Source organism: Miniopterus natalensis, chromosome 14 (genome assembly GCF_054644295.1).
Source record: "Miniopterus natalensis isolate mMinNat1 chromosome 14, mMinNat1.hap1, whole genome shotgun sequence".
In the NCBI taxonomy this organism is placed as follows: domain Eukaryota; kingdom Metazoa; phylum Chordata; class Mammalia; order Chiroptera; family Miniopteridae; genus Miniopterus; species Miniopterus natalensis.
Genome location: NC_142094.1, coordinates 58,970,990 through 58,998,970, shown reverse-complemented (window position 1 = coordinate 58,998,970; position 27,981 = coordinate 58,970,990). Strand labels below are relative to the sequence as shown.

The 27,981-nt window shown below is 56.5% G+C and overlaps 1 protein-coding gene across 10 annotated transcripts in view; it reads right to left on the bottom strand.

Moving 5' to 3' along the window:
• The window catches only part of FGFR2 (fibroblast growth factor receptor 2), an 87,743-nt gene that overhangs the window by 39,135 nt on the left and 20,627 nt on the right, over window positions 1-27,981 (bottom strand). For 4 of the 10 annotated variants that reach the window (XM_087824068.1, XM_087824070.1, XM_087824069.1 and 1 more), the window contains exons 3-6: window positions 27,048-27,314; window positions 25,210-25,284; window positions 15,553-15,722; window positions 5,542-5,665 (exon numbers count right to left, since the gene is read on the bottom strand). In XM_087824068.1, the coding sequence (XP_087680194.1) occupies window positions 5,542-5,665; window positions 15,553-15,722; window positions 25,210-25,284; window positions 27,048-27,314 (636 nt within the window). The remainder of the gene's footprint in view (window positions 1-5,541; window positions 5,666-15,552; window positions 15,723-25,209; window positions 25,285-27,047; window positions 27,315-27,981) is intronic. The other 6 variants (XM_087824072.1, XM_087824073.1, XM_087824077.1 and 3 more) reach the window with 2 other exon arrangements.

The window sequence follows — 27,981 nt, the reverse complement described above, 5'->3', positions numbered from 1 at the left end:
CCATTTCTTCCTTTACTTAAATGCCACTTTGTTCCAAAGCCAAGAGAATCCAAAATTCAAGCCGGAGCCGTGTGGGGGAGGATGCTGACTTGCCTGTCCCCCCTCTCTGCTCAGGATCACATGGCAGCCTTTGTCTTCCTGGGGCACCGGCTGCCCCGAGCACTAAACAACTTACGCAACTTCTCCTTCCCTCCTGGGGACCGGCGGCCTGAGCTCCGAGGCAGGTGTCACCCCCAGCCCGGCGTCCCGGCCAGCGCCCGAGACGATGGAGACGCTCCCTGCTCCTGCACACACACCTGAGGGGGCGGCCCCGGGATGGCAGCCTTTGTGCTTTTGGGCTGTGACCCATCACATCAGGGGCTGGGTCACAGGGGGTTTGTCTCGGGCCAGCCAACACCCCACCTAGGTCTGGCGCCAAGCAAGCCGGGGCTGGCGAGGAGGCCTGAGCGGTCTCCACGCGGGCAGAGGGATGCTCGGCCCGGACCGGCTCCCAACCAGCCCCCGAGACACTGCTGCCCGCAGCTCGTCCCAGGTGAGGACAAGTTTCTGGGGAGTTAGGCTGACGGGAGAGAGGGCACAGCTGGCCTCGGCCAGCCCAGAGGCACTGCGTCTGCCTCCACGGCGCTCGGTCCCCTGAAACACCTAACAGCAGGTGAAAAGGCAGGAAGGCGTCTTGGTCCCTGGGAAGACAGAGCTGAGCCCCCCCCAAGGAAAGAGCCTGTAACTCAAAGCGGAAGATGCTGAGTAAGCCGAGCACTCCCATCTCCTCCCACCTCCCCCACCTCTCTCACTTTTTAAACTTTTTTTTTTTTTTGCAACAAAGGGCTGAACATGGGGAGGAGGCAATAGTGGGCCTTTTGAGAGTCTGGCTGCAGGCGCTGAGGCTGGTCTCACCCAGTCGACCTAAAACCCAGACGTCAGCCTGGGGCACACGGAGCATTAACCTGGGATTTGATAAAACGCAGAGGAGGCCCCGGCTCCGGAGTTCCTCCGAGTCCCAGCAAACCACCTGCCTCCAACATCCCCGAGCCCGAATTTCCCCAAATGGGGTGAGAGGTGGGGTGGAGGCCGAGTCAGTGAGCGTGGAGCTCTCGAAGCCCACGATCCCCTCAGCAGGTCCAGCAACCGCACCAGTCCTGGGGCTCACAGTCTGGAGACAGCACTGGTCCAAGGTGGGAACCTCCACAGGACATGGGCCGTCGGCCACTGGCCCCAGCGTGGCATTCAGCTTGATTAATAAACCTCACACGGAGTCCAGGGAAAGTTATTACAGGTGAATGGTGTCCCATGGGTACCACATATATTGGGGTGATCACTTTGTAAGTTACATAAATGTCTAATCACTATGTTGTATGCCTGAACCTAATACAATATTACACGTTAACTGTACTTGAAAAATTAAAAATTATTTTAAAAAATTCCCACAGACCTTCCAAAAAACAAAGCATCAAAGTTTAGCAGAGAGGACTCCAGATGCTGGCCACCCAGCTGCCAATCTGGTGTTTCCACCTGTTAACCCACCTGATTCCTCATAACTATGGCAGTGGGTTGAGCCGTGGCCCCTAAAGGCAAGTCCATGTCCTAAATCCCAGAACCTATAAATGCGCCCTAATTTAGAAACAAGGCTCCTGTAATTAAGGATCTGCAGGTGCCTTCATCCTGGATTTGGGGTGAGCCCTACATCCAGTGACAGGTGTCCTCAGAGGGAGCGATGGGGGCGGGTTTGAGACACACAGAGGCAGGAACCAGTGATGGGTCCACGCGTGGAGGGCTGACACCAGCCACCTGGAGCTGAGAGGGGGGCGGGGACGATTCTCCCTCCAGAAGGGACCAACCCTGCGGACACCCTGACTTCAGGCTTCTGGCCTCCAGAACTGAGACAGGACACCCTTCTGTTGTTTTAAGCCACCCGGCTTGTGGTCATTGGTTAGAGCAGCCCCTAGGGCCTGACACAGCCATCTCAGGAAGGAGGTCGTCATTCCCATTTTACAGGTGAGAAGAGAGAGGCTTGGAAAAGCTCAGCAACTGTCCGATTCCCTGGTGCCCTGTGTCTGGGCAGACAGACCTCTCCTCCCTCCCCAGCACCAGTTCCTTCACTTTTAAAACACAAGGATCGTGAAACTGGAAGTGAGATGACCTATCCAAGGCCTTTGGTGGCAGGGCCCAGGCCTCGCCGACTGACAATCAAGGGCCAAAGCTCACTCCTCCTGGGCCAGCTCTCGGAGGGGAGCCCGTTTCACCGTCACCCCCATCACCGAAATGGGGAGCCTCCCGCTCATTTCCCCTCACAAGTAAGCGGCTGGAAAGTTACAGCGTCAGTTTTAATGGGGATCATGCGAGGCTCTAAAAGGGCTCCCCAAGGAAAGCCTCTGCCTCACACACGACAAGAGTCCTGTCTAATCCCAGGGCACAGGGACGTCGCCTGAACGACAGCTTTTGCGGGAAGTGCTTACGGGGTGCCTGGCGAGGGAGAATCTCAACCGAAGACCTCGCCCAGTCTGATGCTTCGCCCTACCTGAACCACAAACCCGTGCATCACAGCAACAGCGACAGAAACCTCGGAGGACGTGAGCTTTCGCGGGTAGAGTCTGATTTGCTGTGCGACAGAGATACGGCTGAGGCCCTGCGATCACACGGCCGTGCATTAAACTCGGCCCGGGGGCCACCAGCAGGTCCCTGTTCGAGCCAGAGCCCCCGTTTCCACTCGCGGAGATGCTCCGAACGACCGGCCGCCTGCCCTGCGAGTCTACGTGAGACTCTTCAGCTGGCCCGGCTCTTATTTTATTAGCACTTCTCAAAGCAGTTACGAGGGTTTTGCGCAACCACGAGAGCGTTTCTCACCTCCATCTCTCCCGAAAACGTCCTGGGCTCCGCCGGCTTTGGCTTCTCTTTACACAGAGGGTTCAAGGCTTGGAAAATTATTAGGGCTGAGCTCTAATGGATAATCCCAACCAGCATTGTGTCATTCATTACTGGCCCACGCTTCGCTGGGCGAGCTCCCAAGCCCGTGACATAATCGGGCCTTTCTCCGCATTACTCCACACACCCAGCGCTCCCCGCACATCGCACCACTAAATCATACGCTCTTTTCAACAAGCCCGACTGCCAGGGGATTAGCGTTCGAGAGCACGATTCCATTACTCAGCAGCCCGGCTCAGCTCCGAGCCTGGACTCTGAGAGACCTCGGGGCTTCACGGGGAGATGAGCTGCCAGGAAGCCCGGGGGGCGGTGGGGTGAGGGGCTCTCGAATGTTTTACGTAACAACCCAACCTGAAACCTGCTCCGAGCAAGAGCCCCCGGCTGGGGCGGCCGGGATGTGACTCCCGCCTCCTGAAATGGCCCCGAAGGGATGACTGGTAGACCCGGGCAAACCCGAACTCCCCCAGAACTGCCACAGCACAGTCATTTGATTCCCACAATAAATTACTTATTTTCAGGATTAGGTATTTAGAACATTTAGCCCCAAATCTTTCTTTCCTTAAATAGAAACACTTTCATGTCAGATTCAGGATACATGAGGCCCAAAGTGGAATCCAAGGCCTGTGCCCTTTGAACAATCCGTTTCTGGCACATCAACACCAAAATAAATGTCAACCGTTTTCCTCTCACGTTTGAGGGTCAACTTCTCTCTGTGTTTTGTAAAATATGTGGACATAGCAATTCCCACTAAGAAACAGTCCATAAATACGTCTGTGAGAAAAGACAACCCTAAAACTCAGTCTGTGGCAACCCAGAGGACCCACGTTATACAAAAACCTTCTAAATAACAAAAATAAAATGTTACGAATGCTTTTTTTTTTTTCCACTGAAGACTGACATACACATGGAAATAAAGACCGTATCCTACTTTCTAAGAGTTTCTTATGGATTTAATTTACTTTAACTTGACAGAAAATCAAAATGGTTTTCTGTTTAATTTTCAGTTAACCTAAAACTTCCATTAACCAAATCTATGTAATTTGGTTAATCAAGCTCTGGAAAGTTTTTTAATGGCTCTCCGGGCGACTCAAACAGCTTGGGGTCTCTCTGCAGAGAGTTTATGTTTTACGGGAGACACGCCCACCAGAGAAATAATGCCCGGCTGCATCGGGAGTGAGGGGGGGCCTTCTCTGCAGGCACACGGCTCCTAGAACCCCACAGGGGATCCCTCTGGCAAAAGGAGCCAAGGTGGGCTCCGGGTTGAGACCTCAGCAGGAGCCTGCAACCTGCACATGGACAGGGACCATCTGACAGGTCGCCTACAGCAAGGACTCAAGGACAGGTGGCGACTGTGAGAGTCAGGATGACAGACAGAGAGAAAAAAGGCTTCTACCAAAAACCCAAAAAACCTCAGCCCAGCATCCCTGCAACGATGAGACAGCCCCCCCTGCCCTGTCCACTGTTCTCAATCCTTGAGACAGAAACACCCTTTCTCAATCATTTAGGACAAAACCCATCATAATCGGCAAGGCGGGAAGAAATTTGAGTTTCCAGGACAACGGGCTATGTGGTCTTAAGATATTTAATTAAAATAGCACGTTGAGCCCTGGCCAGTGTGGCCCAGTGGTTAGAACGTTGCCCGCGCGCCGAAGGGCAAGGGGTTCTCCTCCCAGGAGAGGGCACGTGGCTGGGCTGCAGGCTGGACCCCCAGCCCCCGTCGGGGCAAATGCAGGAGGCAACCCATCGACGTGTCTCTCTCCTATCAACGTTTCTCTCCCTCTCTTTCTCTCTCCTTCCGACTCCCCGCCTTCCACTCTCTCTAAAGAATAAAAATAAAACTCACTGGAGCCCGGCCGGGGCGGCTCAGCGGTTGAGCACTGACCGGGCACCAGGGGGTCACAGGCCCGGTTCCCGGTCAGGGCACGTGCCCGGGCTGCGGGCTCGATCCCAGTGGGGGGCGTGCGGGAGGCAGCCGGTCAGTGACTCTCCTCACTGGCGTTTCTCTCTCCCCCCTCCCTTCCTGCCTGAGATCAATAGTCATATTTAAGAAGATCAATGGAAACATCCCCATGAGGGTGAACCACCCAGCAGCAGCACTGGGTGAAAAGCCACCCTGTGGGCCGCGGACACAGCTCCCTCCCAGAGGACGCGGCGCCGAGACCGTGGGGGCCGAGGAGCCCTGCGGGCAGCGGGCAGCCCCCCCCGTGGCTCTTCCTCGGCTCCGCCGCGGGCCGGCAGCTGCCCGTCGTCGCCCGCGCGGCCTCTCCCTGAAAAACGAGGCTCTCCGGCAGCGCGCCCGGCCCCCGCCCCCGCCAACATTTTTCAGCGTTATCTCAGCTTCCAGAGCGTCAGCGGGTTTCAAACCACGTCCATTTTACACAGGACGGCGCTCGGGAGCCAGGAGGCTCACGCGAAACACATAAAACCCGGCTTATCGGGAAACAGGACGTTGCCAGGCACAGCGGAATCCTTCTCGGCGGACAGCTCGTGTTTCGGAGGAAGGGGAGCAAACGGGCCCCCCTTCCACCCGGGGGAGCGAGGCTCACCCTCGAGATGCCAGACGCGGCGAGCGCCACGCACAGCAGGCGACGGGCGGCAGCCGCGCTGGGGCGGCGGACTTACCCACGACGTCGAGGTGGTAGGTGTGGTTGATGGACCCGTGGGCATTCTCCACCACGCAGGTGTAATTCCCCTTGTCGGATGGGACCACGCTTTCCATGATGAGGCTCCAGTGCTGGTTCCGCACCTGGAAAGATCAAAGCAGGGGTGCATTTAACAGCCTCGGCACAGGACGCCGGGCGCTTTGCTCTCGTGATTTAAAAAGCTGGGGGAGCCCGGCCGGTGTGGCTCAGCGGTTGAGCGTCGACCTAGGAACCAAGAGGTCGCTGGTTCGATTCCCGGTCAGGGCGCAGGCCTGTGCTGTGGGCTCGGGCCCCAGCGGGGGGCGTGCAGGAGGCAGCCGATCGATGATGTTTTCTGTCTCTCTCTCCCCTTTCCTCTCTCAAAAAAAAAAATATATATATATTCAATAAAAGCTTTTTTTTTTTAAGTTGGGGGAGACAAGGAAGGTGAAGAATCTCCTGAATTCTAAATTTTCCTCATAATAAGTACTCAGAATGGTGAGAGACAGAAATAATTATCGAGGTGAATGTCGAGCAAGCGGACACGTGTTCGCACACCCAAGAGTGGGGGGCAGTGAGTCTGCCACAGGCATAGGCTTGAGGGTCCCTACGAGGGCCGCCCGGTGGCTGGGGACCTGCGTGCGAGCCTGCGCAGAGTCAGTGCCCAGGGAGGGCGGGCTACCAGCTGCTCACCCACGCGGCCCCGCGGGCACCAGGGAACCGCCAGGGCCGAGGCCAGGGGCCCCGCCCGTATGCCAGGCACAGCCGAGCTGCACCCCCTCAGCTGCTGCAACCCTCCCGAGGAGCCCACAGCAGGTGCTGGTGCTGTTTCTGGAGCCTTCCGGTGTGAGCGCCTCTCGCTGTCCCCCCAGGGCCCCCAGAGGCTGCCTGGGCGTCTCAAGAAGTCTCAGCTCTGGTCTCTGGTGGTAGCTGAACAGATGCTACGTATCCCTGAGAAATATACTCAGAATCCCAAATATGGGAGCAATGACTCCTCAGGAAACTTGAGGTGCAGTCCACCTGTTTGCAGACTCCTCGAGACTTTTCAAAGATAACAGCACGTGTGAAAATCAGTTATCCCAACGCCTCCCCACGGTGCGGTCAACAGGCAAACGACAGACTCCGCGCTCCCACCGGCTTTCAAAACAGTGTAACAGCCTCAGTTTCAAGCCAGCGTGACTCCTCACGAGGACCAAGGGCATCCTGGGGTCACGGCCTCAGCATTTCTCTCCGATTCCAAATCCGTCTTTAAGGGCATTTCAGACAAGGCACTCGGAGAAATGGACAGAAAACGATAAAAAGCCAGGGCCAGCTCGTTCTAACTATCGTTTCAGGAATTCTGATGAACCTTCTGAATGACTCCTTGAGTGTGGCAAGTGCTTTCTGCCTTCATCACAAAACCCCAATCACACCAGCAGAGCCCGTCACAGGCACACGAGTGAGGCAAGAACTGAGCTGGAGAATACAGTCGACGCATGAGCGCCCGTTACCAGGGCAGCTGTCCCCTGTGACAAGCAGCACCAGCGGGGGTTCGAGTCTGAGCCACGCCACAGCACGCCCTGGCCACGCCACAGCACACGCTGGCCACGCCCATGCCACGTCCACGCCACGCCCTGGCCACGCCGGGTGTCAGCTCTACGCAAGCCGTTACTGCAGAGGGGAGCTGCCGATGCCAAGTTCAAAACCAAGACGACTGCTCATCACCAACAGTCTTAGGAAGGGTCACAGGGTGACGGCCGGAGTCTTCTCAACAAGACCACAAGCAACAAATGTAGACCAGGTTCTGGGCAGCCGGTCACTGCACTTCAGCTGCTGCCTGTCACCGGCCCTCCTGCACGACCATGGAGGCTGTCCCAGGGTCCAACGTCGGGGAGTGGGTGACGGACAGGCACTCTCACTGCCGCAGGTGGCACGTCTGGCAGTGAGGTGAACCTGAAGGCATCAGGCCTGCGGCAGAGCGAGTCTGTGCTCTGCCTCGGACAGGAGACTCCCTGGCTGCCCCTGGCCGGGCCACAGCCTTGCAGCAGAACCAAAGAGAGGCTAGGTCTCTCTCCCTCCCTCCCTCTCTCCCTGGCACTCTAGCTAAAAAAAAAAAAAAAAAAGTCAATGAAAAATATCCTCAGGTAAGGAGTAGAAAAAAATAAATACATATAAAATAAAATAAAATAAAACTGTCTAAATTCTGGCCCCTGGGTCTACCCTAGAGCCGTAAGCTCAGAGCGGCAGCACTAGCTCCTTGATTTGAGACAAATGGGCCCACGATGAGACCCTTCCTCTCCCCACGCGCTCGGGGGTACCAGGAACGGGACTCTCCTGGCCTCTGAGCCCCAGTCACATGGAGGGTAAGTCAGGGATGAAGCCACAGGCCCGACGTCACCAGGCCCCTAATCCAGCACCTTAGCCCTGCCGTAAATATTCGGTTCTTTGAGCCCCTGCACAGATGTCACGCCCTTAAGCCCTTAATCGGGGCCAGTGCCCGTCTCTGGACCCCGCCCAAACTGTCGATGTCTTTCTCGAGCCTGGATCCAGACTTGGCCCATGGACTGTTCCAAGTGGAGCTCAACCCGAACTGGCCGGCGGGCAGCACCTGCCTCCGCCCGAACGTTAACCGTGGCACAGGCGGCTGGCACACCACTGCCATTTCTAACCCAGGGCCGGGGGCAGCCCGGCCTCCCCTCGGGGCCACGGCCTCCCACGTCACGGTCCTCCTCACAGGCACGGGCCCCTGAGTATCGGCTTCCGGGAGATGTGCTGCAAATATTAACCAGTTAATGTTTAAAAGATGCTTTCGCAACGAGGATCATGCTGACCCAACAAGGGGTTCTGCCCTCCCGGAGACCTTAGTACTCGATCAATACTGCCCCGCGAGGGCCGCTCATTTCCCTACACCACAGCTCCAGCCCGACGCCTTCACGCGCCACCAACCCCAGATCCCACGAGCCGGGGCACTTTCCAAGTGGATGCCCTTACAGGGGCCGTGCGATAACCGCGGAGGGGGCATCCTACCGCGAACAGTGGCTGCTTCGTGAGAACACGAGGCCACAAACAGGAACCCCAGAAAGGTGGGGAGCAAAGGCACACAGATTTTGGTGAGGTTTTTTCTGTGTGTGTTTTTTTTAATATCCTGTTTCCATACCACGATTCAGTGTAAACCACCCTTAGGAAACCACCCTTCCGGCAAAAAATGTAAGATCCTCTCCAACATGTTTTTCTAAATTCCTCAGCTCTTTGGTGCTAGTTGTTCAGCCAGTTTGGTCAAAGGCACACACACCAGCTTTGCTCTCACGGAGGAGGGAATGTAAATCCCAATAAAGATCTGAAAAGACGCTGAGCCTCATTAACGCCAGGGAAATGCAAATTAGGACAGTAATGAGACACTTATTCACTCGCTGATTAACAAAAATTAGACAGATCAACGCCATCGAGTACTTGGGGAGGGTGACAGAGAAACGGGCTCAGGGAGTGGGAACGTAAATGGAGAAAAGCCTTTCTGTGAAATAATTTGGGTGCCTATTAAAACCAGCAGCACACATCTTTTTTGACCCAGTTCATTCTACGTCCAGAAATCTAGCTGACATGGAAAATAGCAGTATGGCTCCCAGGCACACAAGCAAGACTGCTGCTTCGAGCACTGTTCGTAGCGGCAAAAACCAGGACTCCATCCAGAAGCGTCCTTAGCACTGTCTAGCTGGTCCTGTACCAACCACAGTGTAACTCAGTCCAACAGAACAGCCAACAGTCATTAAAACACGAGGCATTCGTATGTCCGACCTGGTCAGATATCAACAGTTATTGATAAATGAAAAAAAAAGGGGGGGGCTGAATACAAACGTGTGTATTCATGATCCCGTTTTGTAAAAAATACACACGCACAGCCCGATGGGCTGGGATCTATACACATATCCGTAAAAACACAGCTAAAATCAGAAAGAAAAGGTACTAAATTGTTAACAACACACTTTATATAATTAAGTGGCAGGATTATAAATGTTTACTTTCTTCTCATTTTCACTTTTCAAATTTAAACAGAAACCTAACCCCCACCCCACCCCCAGAAGAGTGCACTGAGCCGGCTCCGGGCTCCCTTGGGCCTCCCGGGCCTCCCTTGCATGGTGGCTGCTCTCCTGCAGGACTGTCACCCTGGCAGAAACACCAAAGCCACGGGGAAGAGAAACCCGCACCAGCCAACACATGCACGACTCTCTTTTCACCCCTGCCCGTGGCCAAATCTCTGTGGAATCCGTCCTTACTTTTCTTCTGCCAACGAGCAGAGAGAGAGAGCGTGAGGCTTCAAAACTATGCTCACTACAGACTTTCAAAAATAACACTTCAGTGCAGAACAAAGCCGGCCAAAGCTAATGGCCCGCATGCTCCGCCGGGGGACACGGAGGCCGGATTCCACAGACATTCCAAGCCCTGTCGCAGCCAAGCCCAGGGGTGGCCCAGGCAGGTTTTCTCGGACCCTTGTTACCTAAAGCCTCCAAGGTGCCTGTTACACTCCTGGCTACCTCCAAGTGGCACCTGGGGATGTGGATTTCGTGTGTGTGATGACACCCAAAGGCCCAGGTGAAAGGCGAAAGGTCAAAGTTCTGTTTCCACATTGCAAAAAAGTCCTAACATTTCCAAATGCCCAGGTGCGCGATAACCAGCTGATAAACATCCAGGAGCTGGAAGCTGCAGGGAAAGTTTGGCTCTGCGCCCGGCTGATGGCTGCCGTGTCCATGTGCTAATAAACGCTGCCAGGGCCTCCCTCCACTGGCACCGGGCCCAATGTGCCCAGAAGACAGCACCCCTTTAACCCCGGCCTTCACCTACAATTCAACACACACCAAGTGTCATTAGGATGCATAAAATCTTGCCATCCGGTGCCAGGCCCCGATTGTCAGCAGGTTCCTGGGGGACCCCAAGGCACCCCTTCTGGGTGTGTGCGCACAAGCTGAGCTGACACGTGTCAAGGGCTGGTGCTATCCCCATGCAGACAGGGAGCCAACACCTGTTAGATGCTTAAACACCAAGAAGTTTGCTTTGCAGGAGGTGTCCAGAGAACAGGGCAGGGCGAGCTCTGATCCTCCAGGCGGGGGGAGGCTCTTCCCTCCACGCGGTTCAGAGTCCAGGGATCTCTCCAGAGGACATGGGAAGTGAACTTAGATGTCTGTGCCCTGAAGATGCTCAGGGAAGTGCCCAGGGGCAGAGGAGCAGAGGGCCTGCAGGGCATCCACCGCCTTTTGAATTTAAACTTTAAAAATCTTAAGACTTGCCCGGCCGGGCGTGGCTCGGGGGTTAAGCATCGACCTAGGATCCAGGAGATTGGGGTTCGATTCCCGGTCAGGGCATATGCCCGGGTTGCAGGCTAGGCAGCCGGTCAATGACTCTCTCATCATTAATGTTTCTCTCTCTCTCTCCCCCTCCTTTCCTCTCTCTGAAATCAATAAAGATATGTTTAAAAAAATAAAAATAATAAAATTCTCAAGACTTCCCACAAAAGGAAGAATTACCTTGTCACAAAATTACCATGTGACCCAGCAATTCCACTCCCAGGTAGACACCTAAAGGCACCGATAGCATGGACGCAGACAGACACGTGGACACTAACGTTCACGGCTGCGTGGCTCACAACAGGCGAAAGGCAGAACCACCTGAGTGCCTCTCAGCAGGTGAGCTGATCAACAAGACATGGTCTCCCCATAGGACAGAACGTTTTTCAGCTGTAAAAGGAATGGGATTCTGATTCACGCAACAACCTGGAGGAACCTCGAACGCATTAAGGGAAAGCAGCCAGGTCGGACAGGACAAGGACCCCGAGTCCACCTGAGACACCTGGAACGGAGAATCCACAGACAGAAAGTGTGTCAGGGGCTCCGAGCCTAGAGTGGGGGGGGGGTGATGGGAAATTATTAATGGATGCAGGGGTTCTGTTTGGGGTGATGAACATGTTTTAAAAATAAATGATAGAGTTCATGTTACGTATATTTCACCATAATTCAGGATACCCCCGTTTGCCCTCCACGGTGCACCCGACAGTGGACTAGTCCAGCCGACAGTAACGTGCTCCTGGGCCGATTCCGTGCCGGGCTCTCCCCTGGGACGGCTCTTGGTTCTTATGCCGCGAGTGTGTGGCCTGAAGGGTGGCGTCTGAGGATGCGCTTCCCCTCCACGCCTGACGCGTCACCCAAGAAGGCGCCGGGAACGGAGGTGCTCTATCAGTTATCTCAATCTCCTTCTGGCTTTTCTGCATTTAATTGTAATAACTGCCCAGAGCCCCTATGAAATATCTGGCTATAAAGATAACCTCTTCATATTAAAAAAAAAACACCAGTGCTGCTGTTTAAGATGAAAAACGGTGGCTGCTGCACTGTGGCGACGCTGCTAGGTCGTTTTCAGGGCTGGAGGGCATCAGACGTTCGCGCTGACCCGGCCCATCTTCCCATTTTAAGGACAGGTGGCCGGGAGCAGGGAGAGCTCCACCTCGGCCGGCCGAGCCCAAGCAGTGGCATAATTAGGGAGCAGTCGTTCTGCCTCAAGTCGAGCTTTATCGTTCTAAATAAATTAATCCCATCCCACCAGCCTCTGCCCACGTGCTAAGGAAAACAATCATTTGACTCCGTCACCTAACAGTGGCTCAGCAGGAGCCTTTGATAAAAAAAAGGCTCACCTGCCGAATCCCAAGCAACTCCATTGGTCATTTTAATTATATATAAAAACGAGCTTTCTCTCCCATGATTCTCTCTCTCTCTTGTTGTTAATTCTCACTTGAGGATATTTTTTCTATTGATCTTTAGAGAGAGTGGAAGGGAAGGAGGGAGAGAGACAGACAGAAACACTGATGTGAGAGAGAAACATCAATTGGTTGCCACCCCAACCAGGGCCAGGGAATCGAACCTCAACCCAGGTACGTGCCCTTGACCAGGAATCAAACCTGCGACTTCCGTGCGTAGGCCGGATGCTCCACCGCCGAGCCAGGCCGGCCGGGCGGGGCTTACACCGTAGGGGACGTTTTCCCAGATGAGAGGGCTCTGTCTTTCCCCTTCAGGTCCCAGAAGACTCCGGGGCTCGGTGAGGTCGCGAAGTCGCCAGCATCCCCGCACTGAGCGTCCAGCACCACTGTGGTGCAAGCCCCGGAGTCCAGGTTGACCACCTTCGCCTCCGGCGGGGTGACCCTCCAAGGCCACTCGGACCAACAGCCACAGCCTCTGCTCCGAGAGGAAGCCCAGCAGGGCAGGGAAGGCGCCCTGGGCACTGCCAGCCAGCAGGCCACGCCCCAAAGGGAAGCACCCTCCCTTCGCCCTTTCTTCTTATAAAAAGCAAAACACACTTTAGATTTTTGTTCCCACCCTCCCCTTCGCCCCGAAAATGGCTCCAACATGAGACAACAGGGAGACGGTGGTCATGTCGCCTTCCGGGGCCAGGCTGAGGGACCCTGCCGACGGGGGGGCGGTTTGCTCTGAGCACAGGTGCTGTCGTTTAGCCGAATGTCATCACCGGGCGTTAGAGCCGAGCGGCTGCACCTGCCTCAATCAGGCAGCACCTTCTCATCAGGCCCCTCGGCCTCCCAGCACCTCCGCAATCACTGGCTCCTGTCTGCACAAAGCTCCGTACCCGTAATCACGACACTGGTATTTATTTCGAGACCAGGGGTTTCCAGGGGCTCGCTGGCCCTGTGTACCCATTTCCAAGGCTGTCCGAAGGGAGGACATTTGCTGACCACCAGGATTTTGATGACTATTCTTCTTTTAAAATATGTTTTTATTGATTTTTATTTTTTTAGAGAGAGACAGAGACAGGAATGTCGATCGGCTGCCTCCTGCCGGGGATGGAGCCCGAAACCCAGGCGTGTGCCCTGACCGGGAATCGAACCAGCAACCTCTTGGTTCCCGGGTCGACGCTCAACCGACCGAGCCGCACCAGCCAGGGCTGACCGTCACTCATCGAGGCTGCACCGGCCGTGGTTTCAGAGCGCCTGTGGTTAGGACAATCCCAGGAGCCACGGTTTCAGAGCTTTACTCGGCCTTTACAACCAGCATCACCTAATTAAACCTCTGTCTAGTCAGCCTTTAAAAAAAAGCCAACCTTCCAACCTCATTGTGCCCGATCCAAGAAATGAACTAACAGAGGCAATTTGGGCTCCTGCCTCCTGCTTCTACCCATGAGCTGGAGTCGCGAAGGCCCCTGAAGTGGTCCCCTTCCCGGGGTCGAAGCAGACGCCACACAAACTACCCGACAGGTGCTCTCGGGAACTTACTCACAGGCTCTCCCCATCGCCCTCTGGGTTTGGCCTCCAGATACTAATTTTTCAATGTTCAAACAAAAGTCAAACATTTCTGCAGACAAAAACAATTCTTTAGAGATGAGTAACTGTGTGGTATTTCTGGAAAGGGCTGCTGGGCACACTCTGGGTGGAGAGAGGCCCATTTAACCACAGCAGCGACGGGCAGAAGCTGCCGTAGGTCTCAGGTGATAGCGGCTGAGTTAACACAGGTGAGAGGAGCACCAGGGAGGCCCTGCCAGGCACCTCGCTGCCACCAAGGAGTCTCTCCCGCCTGGTTCCCAAGGACCTGTGGTCTCAGCTGACATGTCCTCTACCTGACCCGCTGGGCAGGTGTCTCACGTGGCTCCGTGATCCCCACGTCTCCTGCCCACGTCTCCTGCCAGCCATGCCCCTGGGTCATCTCCTCCCCTAGCGACTTGCTTAACAACAGAGAACAGCAAAGGTGGTGGGAGGCTCCAGGATTAGGTCCCAGAGGCTGTGACTTCCGTCTTCCTCACACTCTCGCCCTGGCTCTTCTCCGCTCGCCCCCAGGAAGCCACGCGGAGAGGCCCACGGGGCAGGGAACTGAAGGTGGCTCTCAGGGTTCCTGAGTCCAACGCCCTGTAAAGAAGTGACCCTGGCAACAAGCGCAGGGTGAGGCTGGAAGCAGGTCCGCCCCCGCCCCAGGTGACCCTGCAGGTGAGAACCCAGCCTTTGCTGAAAACCTAATTCCAGGGAGAGGGGCCTCGACGCAGGACGGCCCCGGGACACACCTGGATCCCCGACTGGGGCAGCGAGAGACAATAAGCTCTGCTGTTTAAAGCCACTGCGTCCTGGGGTAATTTGGGGTAATTTGTTACACAGCAGTAGGTAACTAATAAGCCCATTCTTGTTCCAAAAGCACCAAAGAACCTCATGACGGGGTTCGTGAAGTCTTCCCCTGCAATCGGCTCTCAAAGTACTCCCTGTCCACGCCGAGACCGGGAGACCCCCCATCGCTCTGAGACGCCCTTCCCCAGACTCAGCCCAGCACCCTCCCGGTCGCCCTGATCCCAAGTCTCCCCAAGAGCCGACATCGCCTCCCTGCACGTCTGCAGGGCTGCACTCGCCTGACTCCCCACATCAGGGTCCTGACGCCCAGATTTTTCTCTGCCTTCCCTGCTGGACCAGGGGTCCCTGTAGCTGGACCTGAGCTTCACCCGGCGTCCAGGGCACTGCTCAATCGACGTTCACTGAATGGACGAACCAAGGCCTGAAGGGCACCTACGGGCACCTCCCAGGAGGTGGGTCCAGTTCACCCCCCAGGGAGTGCGTGCTGAAGACTCATCTCACCAGTGAGCAAGGGGCTGTGGGGACCTGCGCAGATGAAGGACAGGGAGACACGTCTGTCCCCCGGGCAGCAGCCTCTCCTCCTGCGTAACATTTCCTACCCCATCCCCGACCCGGGCCCGCCCGCCGTTCACACGGCCCCCTCGAGCCGCGCGACCGCGGGCACTTACGCGTCTCCGATCCCACTGTAGTTTCAGTTTTATAGACTGTAAAGCGTATAGAAAACAGACTCTCAACTTTCGACCCCTCTGCCGTTCAACTCGCCTCCTATAAAGAGCCGTGGGAGTGGGGTCTGGCGGAATCACAGGCCCGTCCAGGCTCACGCTGTCTCCCACAGCAAGCACGGAAACAACCGGCCGTGGCCACGCCGGGCTCTCGTTCCGTCCGGCCCCCGCTGGCGTGAGGACTCGCGAAAGTGAACGTGAGACGTGAGCCTACCTTGTAGCCCCCGATCCGATGCTCCTGTTTAAACTCCTTCCCGTTTTTCAGCCACCGCATGGTGGGCGTCGGGTTCCCCCCGGCCGGACAGCGGAACTTGACCGTGTTGGCGGCAGGCACGGCGTGAAGCCGCTTCTCCATCTTTTCCGTGCTGGTCCAGTACGGAGCTCCTGTTTGGAAACAAAAGCACAGGGCGGTTGGACGGACGGCCTCACCTCCCTCGCCAAGCTCCTCGTAGAAAAGATCGTTTTGTTTTGCATGCGGACGTTTCCAAGACCTCGGGGTACGACTGACCTTAGGAAAGTTTTCCGACACCTGACCCAGCTGGAGGTCCCCGGCGGTGGCCTGCTGGTTGGTTTAGGTCTATTAACGGGGGGGGGGGGACCTGTTTGAGGAACCTGCCCTCCCTTGATCTCAGGCCCAGAATTTAACGTGTGTCGAGTCATGTCTAAAAGGCTACTTCACACACATGACGACACACACGAGAACAGCCACCGAGTCCTCCCAAAACGTGCCGTCTCAGGCGCCACGCCTATGAAATGACCACACACACGTGAGCTGTGCTCCAAACCCACGTCGGCTTACCCATCGGAGCTTCACTTTATTTCACTTTATTATTATTTTCTTAGTCGTCACCCAAGGGTATTATTTTCATTGATTTTTAGTGAGTGGAAGGGGGAGAGAGAGGGAGAGAAACATTGACGTGAGAGAGACACACTGGTGGGTTGCCTCCCACATGGGCCCCAACTGGGGCCGGAGACCAAACCTGCAACCGAGGGACCGGCCCTTGACCGGGAATCAAACCCGCAGACGTTCAGGGCTCGAGCCAACGTGCAAACCACACCGGCCAGGGCTGGAGCCTCGCTTGAAAGGATCATCAACAGTTTAACATGATCCTGGCGGATAAAGCCCGTGGAGCATCATGATTTGCCCGGTGCTTTTTATGACGACCAACTAACCACACGGCACACGGGGCACCTCTTCACCCTTCTCACCTACGTGCCACGGGGGGTGAGCATAGGTGGTGCCCACAGGATCCAAGACAGAGCAAAGTGAGGCGAAACTGGTCAGTCTGGACAGAGAGAGAGGCCGCAGGCGGGGAGGGAGGGAGGGAGGGAGGGAGGGAGGGAGGGAGGGAGCCCAGGGAGAGGGGCTCATTTCTTCCCTCTGGCCCAGGTACACCTGCACCTGGTGGCCCTTGGGCTTCGGGACCAGACGCCCACAAACACACCCCTTTCTCTTGCAGGGTTCCCCAGGGAGCACTCGACCCCTGTTTATCACAAGACTCCCAGGGCCTGGCATTCCTGAAACAATCCCAATCACTTTTATGTTAAAAGAAAACTCCATCGGCAGCCACAGCCACTGAAAAGAAAACCATTCGGCGCACAAAATAAATAATGAGCTTTGTCGCTGCACAAAGACTTTACAGACCTGCCCTAAACGAAAAGGCAGCCTCAGGCGTCTGCCCTGGTGCAGTCTGTTTAGGTAAACACAGAAGCCTGTTCCCCTGAACCCGCCAAATATGAACGGAGCCGGGCTCACAGACAGCATCGGGCACAGCGGAGCGGGTCCCGCGGATGCCCTTTTCTTTCTTACAGAACAGAAATCAGCAGACATGCGCTTACCCACCACCAGGCCTGACTCTGACGTTCCCTAAAACGTCAAAAGTGGGATTTAGCTGAAGGCGCTGGGAATGGCTCTGTCCCGTCACCGGCCTGAGCCGACGGCGAGGCTGCAGGCCACGCGGGGTCGCCCGGGTCACACGCGCGCAGGCCTGGCAGCAGCCCCTGCGTGCGGCACCTCAGGAAGGACCGGGGGGCGGGGGGAGAGGACTCTGCCGGGATTTCTGGCAGGCGGCCCCCTCCCCGGGGAGACGTTCCAATCGCCACAGATGCACCTGTACGATCGGCTCCCGCAGAGCAGGCAGCCCGGCCCGTGCGATGGGGTCTGGGCACCTCCTCTGCTCAAGAAAGTAGAAAAGGTCACCTACAGGGCTCGAACCCCGAGCTCAACATTCTCTCTCCCTGGGTAACTGTAAGTCGAGGCTCCACAAAGGGCCGTGGAGCCAAGTTTCCGGGGTTCCCTGTGTGATCGCGGTGCCCCGCGCCCCTCTGGGTGAGTGCTGGCATCACACGGGCACGGGGTGTTTCTGTGACGCGGCCTTCCTTTAATGAGCACGATGCGGAAGGGGGGGATTATTTTCGTATTTTACAATGGCCCTTCCTGGGAATATACTGGCTTTATGGGAAGTCTGAAGAACCTGGAAGGTCTAGAAACATAATTAAGTGTAGGAATGTTCCTGCGTGTGTCCTGCAGCAGTGGCCTGTGTCCTCTGCAAACTCTTCCTGTCTCCAATATTTCCGGCTGTACCAGCAGCCTGGACACGTGGAAATGCCAGGGCTCCCCCGAAATGCCGTGCAGTGGGGAGAAATGGGGACCAGGCTCCTGACAAGCTCCTCTACCTGAGCTCCCCTTTCTTACCAAGGCTGGTGGGCAGCACTCAGCTTTCACCCGGAGAAGGGACTCGGCCTAAACGAATGACCTGCAAACGCGGAGATGACGGCCGCACACGGCGGGTGCTCCGTACGACGTCTGCTCAGCAGCCTTACCTAAAACGAGCCTGCGAGCCAAGGCCACAGCACGCACTCGAGAGAAGTGCGTGGCTCCCCTCTGCACACCCTCCTGGCACAGCCGCAGGGGTATGTGAGCAGTGGGTCAAAGCCGCCTGTAGAGGAGGGGCCGTGAGACAGACCTCCAGCGGCATGAACAGTGAGCTGCACTAAATCAGGAGTCAACAAGCTGACCCAGGCGGCAGGCATGGCCCCGTGTCCGACGTTCTCGGACCTTCTGATGGGATCTGCAGCAAGAGCACGACGCTCTCAGTCACTAAATACTAGCAATGGGGTTAAAAGACATCAAGACCTGCCCAGATAAATAAACAAACCCGTCGTCGAGGTTCATGCCCGCTCGTCTCGCTTTGACTGAAACGGCTGCTGTGTGTGAGCAGTAACGCAGATCCTACTTTAACAGCAGACGTCGCTCAAGATGCGGCTGGTGACGCAAGAGCCTTCTAACCAGCCCCACAGGAGCGTCGTCCCTCGAGGCTCCCTCCACACGGGCTCTGCCCGCCACCCCCACCCCACGGTGACGACGCATCGGTCCTTTCCTGGGCCACCTCTGTCATCCGCGTGATCACCCATCGCCAGGCGGCTTCCATCCTGAAAAATACTCCTTTCCACGCCTGCCGGCCAGCAAGAGCAGAGCAGCGACCTGGAAGGTACAACCTGTGGGGTGTCGGCGGGAGGGAGGGAGGGAGGGGTGAACGGGCGAACCAGGTGGACATCTGTTCAAAGCTTCAGCTCTACAAGGAGGGAGCTGAGCTGAATGTTTCGATAAGGACCCTCCCAACTCTAATATTCTTTCCAGGTACCAATATTCCAGGCAGATACTGATTCCGTCAACATATGGTAGGATTAGAGGGTGTGCTGTGACCCTGCAATATAAACTTAGTGAGAAAACACGGGCTGCTGAGCCTGCCCTTCAAAATCCCCGACACATCCCAGTACTGACATCTAAGGTTTACGGTCTTCTCTCTCCCTGAAACCAAGAAGGGAGAACCCAGCCCAGCGGTTTAAAGAAAAACACGAGGTCCTGTCACCAAAGCGACCTCGGTGACCATCTGGCCCTCGGCCGATGTGATGTCACCCAAAAGGTTAAGTGATTTGATCAAGGTCGCCGGGCACAGCCCGACCGAGCCTCCAGCTCCCCGGGCAGGGCTCTCTCCGCCCCTCCAGGCTGCCCTTTGAACTCTCCCATGGTAATTAAGTCAGAAGTTCAGGATTTACGTGAGCCGTGGCCACTGATGACTGCCAACTGTATTTTTATGGATGCAAAAAATAAAAAAAATAAAACACACACAGCCAGTCTCGGCTCCTAGATTAAGTCTCCCAAACTCCCTAAAGCCCCACTAAGGCCTGTGCCTTAAGTCTATAATTAGGGCCTTTAAAAATATCACTAATCGGGACATTTGAATGCCTTGACCCTGGGTGGAGGGCTGTCTCTGAGCGCCCCCGCCCCGCCCCCAGCCCTGCAGTAAGGAGACTGCCGTTCATCTGTTTTCCGTGTTTCACAAACTAAGAGAAAACAAATCTAACAAAACACGGAGGTGGGAGCGAGGGTGTAATGAGGGGGAGGTGCTTTAGTTGAGGAATCTCATTAAATCCACTGACTTGCTGACCACTGAGGCATTCGATAAGAAAAACAGTAAAACGAACCAGGCAAGTGACCCGCGTGCGAAACGCCCGATCCCCCGGGAGACCAGCGGCCCTGCGAGAGCTCCCGGGACCTGCCTTCGGGAGAAAGCTCTCCAGGTCCTGGCTTCGCCGCTTATTCCATCGGGCCCACCGGACGGAGCCCCTCGCTGGCCTTCGGGACGAAACGCCCAGACCAACTCATGGTGAGCTTTTCACTACACAAAGGAACTTCAGAAAACCGAGGAAGCCTACGTACTGTTCTGTTGCTTTGTTTTCTTTTGTTTTCAATTCTCAGAAACTTAAACATAACTAAGAAACCAACAATTACCGACTTAGATATAATCTCCTCCAAGTGAAAGTCCCAGTTAGAGCAGAGGTGGCTCTAAACCGTTATCAGCAGGAGAATCAACGAGAGGAGTTTGAAATCTTGGGCCAAGGGCCTTCACTTTCGCTAGTTACTTCCAAAAACATTGCCTCTCTCCCCGACACAGGTATGGGCATTGGCTACTGGTCTCGACAGGCCTGAGACCAAAACAGAACATCACCCCGTAGCTCTCCCAGCAGCAGGGATCCCGAGGCCGCTGTCTCGCTGCCAGTTCTGGTCAAGGAGCCCCCTGAGCTTCCTGTCGCTCGGGACCTTCCCACAAGCCGAGTCTCAGGCGCTTCAGAAACGTTTACCACTTGAACACAAGTGGAGGTAATAACACTCACCCCCCAAAATGGGCAAACGTGGCTATTTTTGCTGCCACATAACCGTTCAGACACCTAGACAAGGACTGGCTAAATCACGCTTTCCTGTGCTAACGTGTAACGTCAGAACCTTTCGAGGCCCTCAGCCTGGATGAGTTTCGAAAACCAGCCCTTGAAATGGCCCCTTCTGTCCGGAGAGAGTCTGTTTCACTAGTGGGGACATGCAGCAGTGTGGTGTCCTGGCAGCCAGGCCCGCGAGGCCTCAGGGAACGTCCAGCACCAGTAAGATGCGAGGCCACCAGCGAGGGAGCTGCTGAAGTACCACCTGAGAATGCCCTTCACCCCCGAGAACGCCCTTCACACCTGAGAATTCCCTTCACCCCCGAGAATGCCCTTCACCCCCGAGAATGCCCTTCACCCCTGAGAATGCCCTTCACCCCCGAGAATGCCCTTCACCCCCGAGAACGCCCTTCACCCCGGAGAACGCCCTTCACCCCCGAGAACGCCCTTCACCCCCGAGAACGCCCTTCACACCGGAGAATGCCCTTCACCCCGAGAATGCCCTTCACCCCTGAGAATGACCTTCACCCCTGAGAATGACCTTCACACCCGAGAATGCCCTTCACCCCCGAGAACGCCCTTCACCCCCGAGAACGCCCTTCACCCCCGAGAATGCCCTTCACCCCCGAGAACGCCCTTCACCCCCGAGAATGCCCTTCACACCCGAGAATGCCCTTCACCCCTGAGAATGCCCTTCACCCCGGAGAATGTCCTTCACCCCTGAGAATGCCCTTCACCCCGGAGAATGTCCTTCACCCCTGAGAATGCCCTTCACCCCTGAGAATGTCCTTCACCCCTGAGAATGCCCTTCACCCCGGAGAATGTCCTTCACTCCTGAGAACGCCCTTCACCCCTGTGATGGAAGAACCTGACCTAAGAGGGTGGGGAAAGACAGGTCGATCGAACCAGCCACTGCAGGGTTTCAAAGCCGGGCAACAGGGCGGTGGGCAGATGCTGTATGTTACATCGGGTCTCAGCGCCAATCAGTTTGGAAAACCCTGGGCAAGGGCAAAACTAAACGTGATTCACTGCAGAGCACGTCAGAGCTTCGGTTATGCTGATGGCCACCGTGAGTCTCCAAGAAAGGGTCCCAGTAACAGGTATTTTCCAAATTCACATAAAAATACAACCCATTTTTAACAGAGAGTTATTGTGGGCTAGCTCACTCTCTTACGTAGACGCCTGTTTTTAAGGAGATCCTTCAAAGATGGGTGCGAAGGCTAATTCCAGAAAACGTTCACTCAGCATCCAGGCGGGTCCTTGCCCTCCAGAAGCCCAGCCAGCGGGGAGGTGGGTCCGAGACGCTTCTCGATAACCACGCTCGAAGGACGAACAGAAAAGGACCCGCAAAACCGAGGGACTCAGTCACAGGGGAGCCCCTCTTTGACTTGGGCTCAAACAAGGAGGGAGAAGTTAAGACCAACCTGAGCACTGCCAGTCATGCCCACAGAGACCAAACCAGGCCTCGACGGGAAGGGTGCCAGCGCCGGGGCCAAAGTTCGACCATCCTGCCTTAACTTCTGGCCTTCCTTCTTGCCACCACATCACACTCTCTGAGGTCTGCAGAGAATCTAAAAACTCTACCAGGCAGGTAAGCTGGCCTTTTATATGGTCAACCACCAAAATTAATTAACAAACAGGCAGAGGGAATATAAAATAACCTGCAATGCACAGGGTGTCCCCAAAGAATGCACACACACTTTAACAGCTGGTAACTCAATTTTGAAAGTGAAATGCATTTTAATAAACACCGCCTTCATAAAATACATATACTTTACTCAAAGTGTGTATATACATTTTGAGAAAACACCCTGTGTTTTCAAGCCACGAGATAAGAGACCTGACATCTACCCACCCAGAGAGAAAAAAAGAGAGCCCAGCAGCGTCACTGTGAGCCCAGGGTCCTGGGGGCATCGTGTGTTAACCTCACTGGAGAGGAACTTTCAGATGCACCCCAGTGGCATCTCCAGACAGTCAGAAGGCACCAGAGGAATCACGCTGGACGCGTGGGTGGTTTCCAGGAGGCTGGAACACAAAGAATTCGGTGCTTCTGCAATTTTCCCTATTAATCGGGTCAGGCGCTTGACATCTGAGGTGGCACAAATCGTTAAATGGCAACATCCCTTCCCCGCCTGGCCAGTCCCCCGGCCACGGCATTCCCCTGTCCACACAGCCTGCAGCTGCTTAATCTCGGCCACCCCGGGCTGCACCTGTGCATTGACCAGCCTAATCACCCAAACAGATGGCAGAGGCCGCGCAGCCAGCTGAGCGCCGCTATCGCTTCAAATCACGTCTAAGGTTTCACAGCACCGTTCAGCCGGCTCCCGACGGCAGTCTCTCCTGGGTACAGCTAACACCAGCCCCTAATCGCCGCAGAGCACCCACCTCGGGGCAGAGTGGGTGTCATTCGAGAGCTGATTACAAAGCACCCTGGTGGCAAGGTGAAGGGGTGGCGATTCACTCGATGAGGGCTGGCGTTCATGAAACGGAGCCCTCCACGCCCCACCCGGCCCTTCCGCAGGGGCACCGGGCGGGCGTCGGGGCTGGTGCCCAGGGTGCAAACCCGGAGGTCTGTGGCAGGTGTCCCTGTGAATCAGCTCGCTCAGCCTACCTGTTACATAGCCTCTACCTTGCCGTTACGTGGTATTGCCCAGGTATTGATTAGCATATTGATCAGGACGGGCGGGCATCGGACCCATCCCCAGGACAGCGCAGGTCCCAGGCATGCCAACACCACCGAGCTGACAGGATCTGACGTCCCCAATCAGTAGCAATGACACCCCCACGCGGGTACCGCTTCGGGGCCGTAAACAACAGCGCCAGCCTCCTCACTCCACCCCTCACCCCCCGGGGACTGGCCGAGGGGCACTACAATCTGCCAGGCAACAGGCCCACAGCTGAGTTGCCGCTCTGCCTCTTGCTCACTGATTCATGAATTTCCACTCAATAGAACAGGACTGACGCCTCTGTACCCTACTGGGTGGCGGGGGATCCTGACTGCGCCAGGAGCCAGCGCAGAGCCGGACCTCGTGATCACCGCCATAGTCACTCGCTGCCTCCCCTGCAGAGCCAGGGAACTAATGAGAAGTGAGTGATGTCTTCTGAGGCACCAGGGCTCTATGATTAAACTGTAATAACCTCATTAGAGGCTGGTAGGGATCACAGAGGAAAACACTTTCACTCACCGACTCCCCGCTGTTTTATGAGCAGCATCCCGAACACTAACCCCCTGTTTGGGGCAGATCTGTGCATGTGAATCCCTGAGCCCGTGGTTCTCACCCTTGAGTGCCTCAGAGTCACCCCCGAGTCTCTAACCAGCGGGCTGGGCGGGGCCCGAGGTGTTCATTCCTAACAAGTTCTCAGGTGAAGCTGACGCCGTGAGCCAGGCCCCAGGCTTTCTCTGGCCAGAAAGTAAAGACTATAGAAACCAAAGCATTTCCCTTTTCACCCAAGCTGCTAGGAGACTCAGGGACAAATCCGACTCCCCACTTAAGAAACGCGTTACCCCCGGTGCCTGACAAGACCGATTTTCCCTTCTTCCTCTAAAAAGCTCTGGGCCCACTTTAATAGCTAATTGTCTTTATTCAGGCCTTGTTTAAACAACAAACTGACTGAAATCCTTTTGAGAAAATGCAGAATATAAACCTGAGCAATGAACACCCACGACTAACATAAAATCACCTTGGGAACATTTCCAGCCATGATCATGTTATTGGAAAATACACCTAACTCTGTATTTTATCTTTTTTTTTAGAGAGAGCGGGGGGGGGCATTGATCGACACCTCAGTGCGTGGGCAGACGCTCTGACCACCGGGCCGCACCAGCCAGGGCAACAGTTCATATTCTTTGCTCAGCGCGCACAGTGCTTTTCTGGGCATTGCACAGATATGAACTCGTCTAATCATCGCCACCACCCCATCGGGTCCTGTTATTCCCGTGTTACAGCTGAAGAAACTGAGGCACGGAATTAAATCACCTGCCCAGGTCGCCCAACTCAGAAGCGGAGGCGCAGGATTGGAACCCCGGCTGCCCAGCCCCGAGCGGCCGCCCTCTGACCCGCCGAGCAGAGCCTCCTACCGGCAGCGCCTGGCATTAGCTGCCTTTACATAAGCCGACGGCACTCGCTGGCCCCGTGTTCCCTGCGGCGTGAGGCTCACCCTCCTGCTCTGCTCAGCACCGAGTCATGTTTTAAAAGCCACGGTTTCTCGGCCTCGGCACCTCCAGGTCAGCCTCAGTTGTGGGCCCGTCGTCTACACGGTCGGATGTTTCAGCAGCACCTCCGGCCTCCACCCACGAGATGCCACCAACGTCCCCGCCGCCCGTTGTAACCACCAAACGTGGCCCGGGGGGGGGACCACTGGGTAGCCAGGCACCGTCCACAGTTGTGAAGAAAACCAGGATGTTCTGTAGTTTCACTGGGTCTCCCCACAGCGAGAAACCGAGGGGAGAGGGGAAACCGAGGAAAGAAAAGTCCGACTGCTTTCGAAAGAGTGGCTGGCGGACACGGTACGGAAGGACAGACGGCAGAGCAGGGCGCGCGCAACAGGGTTTATCCTGACCCGAGGGCCGGGCAGCCGCAGGTCGCGAGGTCGACAGGGGCAGGGCCGAGGGGCCGCCGGGCGCCCCTCCCCGGGCCTCGGGGCGGCTACTTACTTTTGTTACTGTTGTCGCTGGGAACGTCCTCGGAGCCCTCGGTGTCATCCTCGTCGTCCCCGGAGGAGATGGCGTCTGCATGCGAAAGAACATACCCGTGGGTGGGTGTGTGCTGAGCAAGAGGCTGCGGTCACCTCCGCCTAGTCCTGGGGACAGGGACAGGGACAGGCTGCTGTCACCTCCGCCTAGTCCTGGGGACAGGGACAGGGACAGGCTGCTGTCACCTCCGCCTAGTCCTGGGGACAGGGACAGGGACAGGCTGCTGTCACCTCCCGCCTGGTCCTGGGGACAGGGACAGGGACAGGCTGCGGTCACCTCCCGCCTGGTCCTCGGGGACAGGGACAGGGACAGGGACAGGCTGCTGTCACCTCCCGCCTGGTCCTCGGGGACAGGGACAGGGACAGGGACAGGCTGCGGTCACCTCCCGCCTGGTCCTGGGGACAGGGACAGGGACAGGCTGAGGTCACCTCCCGCCTGGTCCTGGGGACAGGGACAGGGACAGGGACAGGCTGCGGTCACCTCCGCCTAGTCCTGGGGACAGGGACAGGGACAGGCTGCGGTCACCTCCGCCTAGTCCTGGGGACAGGGACAGGGACAGGCTGCGGTCACCTCCGCCTAGTCCTGGAGACAGGGACAGGGACAGGCTGCGGTCACCTCCTGCCTGGTCCTGGGGACAGGGACAGGCTGCGGTCACCTCCCACCTGGTCCTCGGGGACAGGGACAGGGACAGGGACAGGGACAGGCTGCTGTCGCCTCCCGCCTGGTCCTCGGGGACAGGGACAGGGACAGGCTGCGGTCACCTCCCGCCTGGTCCTGGGGACAGGGACAGGGACAGGCTGCAGTCACCTCCCGCCTGGTCCTCGGGGACAGGGACAGGGACAGGGACAGGGACAGGCTGCGGTCACCTCCCGCCTGGTCCTGGGGACAGGGACAGGGACAGGGACAGGGACAGGGACAGGGACAGGGACAGGCTGCGGTCACCTCCCGCCTCGTCCTGGGGACAGGGACAGGGACAGGGACAGGCTGCTGTCACCTCCGCCTGGTCCTGGGGACAGGGACAGGGACAGGCTGCTGTCACCTCCCGCCTCGTCCTGGGGACAGGGGCGCCAACAGCCCAGGGGCCCAGGCGACAAATCTGAGGCCGCGTTTAGCTGAGCTGGTCTTGGGGCCTAAACTTCCTCCCCGTGGGGACAGCGGCCTGATTACGATCCTGTGTTTGCTGCTCTCGGGCATCTAACCGTCTCCTGAAGCTGGACATGCAGAAGCTGGACTGGTCCCCAAGTCCCCGCAAGCTTCCGATGGCGTGCAACCCACAGATCCTCCCAGCAAAGCCTCGCAGCACCCGGGGTCCCCTCCGAGGAAGGGATTCGCCCCCGAGGGAAGCTCAGGCCCCGTGTGACCGTGGGCCAGTCACTAACGTTCTGAAAACAAAACTTTAAACTCGGCCACCAAGCGGGGGGCCTGCGCAGTCCCCCGCACGGCATGGAAGAAAAATCCAGGAGAGAAACGCAAATTTTAACGAAAGGAATCAGGAATCTCCAGCATCCAAATTTGAGTCCTACACGCTGAATGCCAGGGATGCGGGGGGGGGATGTGCTCTCACTTGTGTGAAAGTGCGCTGTCCTCGCAGAAAATGTTCCTCTGCACATCAGAACCCATCGTTTCTAAGGACCAGCCCCTCTGACCTGCTAGGTCCCCAGGATAAACTTCAACAGCAGATAAATAGCAAACTGTGAAGCTCTGTGCCCGGCCCCCAGGGAGCAGATCCCATCGTGATTTCACTTGCCCCGGAAAACGCTACAGAGAAGAGGGAGCAGGGGGCTCGCGGGCCGACTCACCTGTGACATTCACCACGAAGTAGACAGTCTCACTGTCTACCGTCCTAGCGGCGGAACAAGCATAGAGGCCGGAGTCGCCAGGCGTGGCGCCTCTTATCTGCAAGTACTCCCCAATAAGCACTGTCCTATTGCTGGGCCCCAAGTGTACCCCATCCTTAGTCCAACTGATCAGGGCGGCATCTCTCAACCGGCAGCGCAACTCTAGCGACTCCCCGGGCGCAGCCACGTAAACTTCTGGTTGGGAGATTTGGTATTTGGTTGGTGGCTCTGCAGAAAGTGGGAGAGAGAAGGTGGAGACAGGTGGGAAGGAGTGGAAGACAGAACGTCCAACACAGGCCAGGGGAGGCCCCTCTAGTCCCAGGACAGCAGCTCTTGCTTTGCAAAGGGCCCCAGCAGGCTGGCCTCTCCCCGCCACCCCAGGGGGCCAGGGCCCCCAGGAAGCCCGCACGCGGCCCTTGGGCACAGAGCTGAGGACCTGAAACAAGCCGAGGAAGCACCCAGCACAAGCTGCCCCACGTAGTGACCACGCACCACAAGGCTTTAACCCCGAACCCGAAACCCAGCGCGGAAGGGTGTTGCCCAAGAAAACTGAAGTCGATGGTCAATCCACAGCCTGCCTGCAGCGCAGTCCGCAGATTCCGTCGTAAGGACGTGTGGTTTTATGTGTTTTAGAAACTTTTCATTCAACATAGCTGCATGGCTGTGTCCACGGGCACGCACATGCATGCGCCCTCCTGCCCACGAGCATGCACACACGTGTGCACACATGCACGCGCACATCTATTGACCACGCTGGACTTGGCCTGTCGTCACAGGGCTGAGCTTCTGAAAACGCCTCACACTCAATACACACTAACGGTCGGGTCCTTCCACAAAGCTGCTGAGTTTCCAGGAGCTCTCGGGCTCAGACTGGAACTTTGCTCGACTGAAGGGT